General features: G+C 39.7%; 1 protein-coding gene across 1 annotated transcript; it reads right to left on the bottom strand.

Annotated features, from left to right (window-relative positions):
* Positions 1-248: 248 nt before the first annotated feature.
* LOC307268980 (chymotrypsinogen B-like) lies at positions 249-2,968 on the bottom strand (the record flags this gene model as incomplete). The annotated part of the gene is made up of 4 exons (XM_080051801.1): positions 249-1,210; positions 1,576-1,703; positions 1,897-2,162; positions 2,814-2,968. 4 exons carry the CDS (start codon positions 2,966-2,968, stop codon positions 743-745), a joined length of 1,017 nt encoding a protein of 338 aa, XP_079907927.1. The 3' UTR covers positions 249-742.
* Between the last annotated feature and the right edge of the window lie 2,016 nt (positions 2,969-4,984).

The raw sequence follows: 4,984 nt of genomic DNA, 5'->3' as shown, positions 1-4,984 counted from the left end.
CATGAAGTTGAATTATTCTTATTTGTAAGTTTTATTTTAATCAGCAGTGCAACATTAAATTTAGAATAAATCTCACGCTCAATATTTTATCATGATATGAATTGCAATATCGTATCGTATTGTACTCAACATTTCGTATAATTACTTCCCAGGAACCTTTAAGAAATACATCAACACCATGTACTGATTTTTTTTTTCAATAAATCAATAAATGAAATCATTTTTAGATAAGATGCTTTATTGTCCATTACATTACAGGAAATGGGAATTATTACTAATTATGTTTTTATTACAAAAAAATCTCTCTGAAAGCCAATCATTTTAAACAAGAGTAACACTTGAATCAAGATGTGTTCAAGATGATACGTAGAAGATTGTAACACTTTACATCAACACATGACTCGTTGTTTTTAATGAAAGAAAAAAGGGGTAAAGGAATCCCAATCCACGTTCTATCTCATACTTTTTTACGTTTTGTTTCTTGTGGAAAATCCCAGTGTTTTACATTTTTGTATATTTTACTACATGAAAAGAATGCTAAAATGGAGCCTTTCAGATAGGGCTGGAAATTGGTAATGAAGAAATTGGATAGTGGGAGAGAAAAAAAAGCAAACTTTTTTTTAAAACAATTAACCATGAAAATCACTTCTAGTAGATGCCAAAAACACAAATTTGAACCCCAAAAATTAGCATAATACGGGCCCTTTAAAAGTCTCATTAAGACATATTCACCCTTTCTTTTTCACACCAGCGCATAGAACGAAAGAACCAGAAAACCACCGAGTGAGAAGAAGTGAGTGAAGTGGGAGAAGCGGATCAGGTTTTCGCCACTGTCAAAGATGCTGCCGCCACCTTTACCGTCCTCGGTGGTGGTGTGAGGGGGGAACTTGGTAGTGTGAGGGGGGAACGTGGTAGTGTGAGGTGGGTATTCGGTAGTGGGAGGTGGGTATTCGGTAGTGGGAGGTGGGGCAGTCGGACAGGTGAAGTGTGAGTCGCTGTCGTTTCCCATGGACCTGTGGGTGATGAAACCTGGCAAGCTGCCGTCGTCGGTGTCGCTGGTTTGGTTGGTGACCCTCCTGATGAAGTCCTCGTACCGGGACAGACGCGTGTAGGCACCGGGATCTTCGCCGCATTCCTTACCGAAACTCGCAATCCCAGTCCCGACCCAACGATCGAAGGTTTTGGTCACCAGCGCGCTCCCTTGGTCTCCCTGTGGATCGGGAATTGACAGAAGTTGATGTCTGAATTACTTCAATAAAGTATCTATCTATCTATCTATCTATCTATCTATCTATCTATCTATCTATCTATCTATCTATCTATGCATCCATCCATCCATCCATCCATCCATCCATCCATCCGTCTATAATTGTTGGTGTAAGATACTGATATATAATTGTAAAGTCCGGCTTTTAAAGTCACGACAAAAATATACATTATACTAACCACTACACCATGAGCACCTCCCTTGAATTTAGATTGTTGTTAAGATCTTTAATAACAAATCTACTGCTTTATTTTGCTCTCTCTTGTATATTGAATAGTAAAAAAAATCCTCTAAAAAGCGGTGCTTACCGTACAGGCATCCTTCCCTTTGCCCCCGGCACACATCATGTTTTCTGTGAGTTGAGGATTGGTGCATCGGCACTCGTTGTTTCCCACTATCCGTACATTCACCTCCTGAAGTATGTCAGCATATCTTCCTAAATGGACATTTTAAAAAATGGAAATTTTCAGCATGTTTTTATTAAGAAAATGTTTCATAAATTACAACTACCATCATATGAACAGAACCATAACCTTCAGAATCGTGCAATTATAGAAAGTTTAGTTGATGTGCACCTTTAAGACAAACTGCAATGTTTATCTGTAAAATGTACAGTTTTAAAAGCTTACCGTAATCAGTGATCCCCCAACCAGTGACCCAGCTTTTAGTCCCGGTGTGGAACGTGCTCTCCGCGGAGGCTAGGCAGACTGGCTGTATGTAGTCATTGAATTCCACAGGGGACGAAAGCTCCAGGAGACATATGTCATTGTTGGGGCTGTAGCCATCGTAATATGGATGGCATTCAACTCTCTCAACTGCCCGATAAGTTTCATTGGGGTTTGGACCGGAATGGCTGTGGCTGCCCAGATACACCTTTATGTTCTCAGTTCTTTCACTTTTTTGAAGACAGAAGTAAAATTGTTAGGTTTTTGTTAGAACCTTCACATTAGTAGCTTCATATTATCTTGCTTCTTCCCCCTGATTGTGATTGGATCTGAAATGGTGCTGTGTGTGTAATAATGTGTATCTTGGCATCATCTTATTGGTGAATGTTCTTAATTGCAACGCTCCATATCCACACATCCCATTTTGGAGAATTTACAGAAGCTACGGTGGCCTTCAAGGACAAGAAGCTAGTTACCAGAGATGGCATCATCCACCACTGCCAAGTCTTTTCACAATAACGAAGTTATTGGGAGCGATGAGGTGAAGATGTATTTAGTTATTTGGCACATTTCCAGCAGACACCCACTATTTATAAAAACGTATAAAGGCCGTAAGTTTGTCCGTTCTGTGCTACTGTAGAAACATGGCGGTGCAACATGGCGGCCTTAGTGCCTCTCTACCATGCACATATAAAATGCACATTCTAAGGAAATAAAGAAACAACTTTTATTTTCAAGCGATGTTACACTTATCATGAGAGGGACGGGTAAACACAGAGGGTTGCAATCTAGAACTATCACCACTAGAAGGCGCATTACATTTTAAGACCTGTTGCAAGGCAAGCTATCAAACCAAAATCAAAGGAAATGTTGGCCCCTACTATATAATGGTGAAAGCATTCGTCAGCACCCAGCTGTCGGAGATGAGGGACCCTCCGGTGACGTGTCCCTCCCTGTTGTGTATGTCCACCTGCCAGGGCCAAGCACCTGGAGAGGAGTCTTGACCTCCTACAATCCTGGTGTTACGAACGGCCATGCCACATTCTGATAGATGATAAGAGAGGTAAACATTGGACATATGTATGTGACCAAATTTCAAGTGCCGCTACTCATGCAATGAAGTCTATGTTACATGAATAATATGTTAAAACAACTTGGGAAAGATTACAGAAAAAGGTCATGTTGATTGTTAAAAGTGGAGTCAGTGATTCTGGAGAACGCTTGTTGTCAAAATCACTTTTGGTCAAAATCAGTGAATATCTCCTCACATTCCGCTACCTGTTTTCTACCATTTCTACCATTGTAGAAAAGCCATCATGCCAAGGAAATACACCAGGAAGACGACCTGGGGCAACCACACGGAAAGAGCACCTTCTCATCTTTCCCTGTAACCTTCAGGGCTGGAATGTAGAGTAGGCCTAGTTGTATTGTATGACAGGCTGATGTTATAATCCAGTTGGGTCTTCTCCTGTGTTCTGAGTCCCAGGCTGTTCTCGCTGGTTCTGGTTTTCCTATGCTTTGACCCCCAGACACAAGCTGGCTCTAAGGGTCCTGTGTTCTGACCCCCAGACTGTGTTCTAATCTAACTGGTTCTATCTTTCATTTGAATCTTATTAAAACCCTTTGAATTATAATATGTTGTATTTGATTTTGTTCAGTTACTTTCAAGCGTTTAGAAAATTTGCTTTGCTTAATTGACCAAACCCTATAATTTGTTTACTAGTCCGACATTAGTTCTGGAATGTGTGGCTAGCTTTCAGGATTCTAACTGTTACAATATGTGTTGTTATGGTAGTTTCAGAGTGGAAAAATTAAGTGGATCAGTTTACCCCCAGCTGGTTCACTTTACCCCCTTGATTTTACTGGTCTGTCTCAGTTTACCCCACAGCTGGGGTAAAGTGAGCCACATGACAACTTTTTTTAAAACAATCATATTTTCACTGCCCTTTGTCTTGAAAAAATTCTGCTAATGCCCATTTCTTGGAAACATCCTGAATTAATGGTAAATTTGTAAATTTGAATGATAAATCATTTTAGCTCGCTTAGAGGGAAGCAAATGTAAAAAGTGGCTCAGATTACCCCGTTCTCCCCTACTGTATTTTATAATTTTAATTTTTATAAATGTATATATTTATTAGGGCTGTCAAATTAACGCGTTAATTTCGATTAATTAATCACAGAAAAATTAACGCGATTAAAATAATTAACGCAGATTAATCGCACTTCTATATTGCCCTTTGACCCGGTGCAAAAGAGGTGAGGCGATAGCGGAGCTGCACCTGTATCTTGCTGACACGGCCCGCACGGGATTAAAGAGTAAAGAAAGAAGCATAGAGAGGGCTCTATGGATGTGTTATGGGCTGCTCCGTGCAAATAAACATGAAGGTAGGAATACGTCTTATGTTACTCTCCGCAGTGTCTGTGCATTATTGATTTAGTAGGTGCCTAATTAACAATAGGTTCAAAACAGTATCCCTCAATCTTCCTGTGTCTCACTTTTGTTTGCTAGCTGCGATTGTCTCCTTCAAACGGACACCCGCCACCTCTCACTCTTCCAAGCATATGCCTGTCTTTTTTCCTCCTTTGTGTGTGTGTGTGTGTGTGTGTGTGTGTGTGTCAATATGTTTGGCTATGAGAAGGACGGTGAATGAGTCGGCATAGGCTATGCGCACCGCACCTGTGGCAGTGCAGCGCTGTCTGTTGTGGGAGATTGACAGTCATTTAGCCTGCTTGTTTTTTTGTGTTTTTTTTCAGCGCTAGTAGTTCCTAAATTTATTTAATGTAGTAACCTGGCTGAGAGGAGGAGACAGAAGTTACGAGAGAGAGAGAGAGAGAGAGACGAACGGTAGCCTATACAGTTGTTTATAAACAGGCATAACAGTGTCATATAAGTATGCGATTAATTTAGATTAATTAATCACAGAGCCTGTAATTAATTAGATACATTTTTTTAATCGCTTGACAGCCCTAATATTTATATATAAATATATATATATAAATGTGTATATATATATACACTTATATATATATATATATATATATATATATATAT

The sequence above is a fragment of the Ammodytes marinus genome, assembly GCF_949987685.1.
Source record: "Ammodytes marinus genome assembly, chromosome: 23".
Taxonomy (NCBI): Eukaryota; Metazoa; Chordata; class Actinopteri; order Uranoscopiformes; family Ammodytidae; genus Ammodytes; species Ammodytes marinus.
The sequence above is the reverse complement of the archived record's forward strand: the minus strand, read 5'-3'. Positions and strand labels throughout refer to the sequence as shown.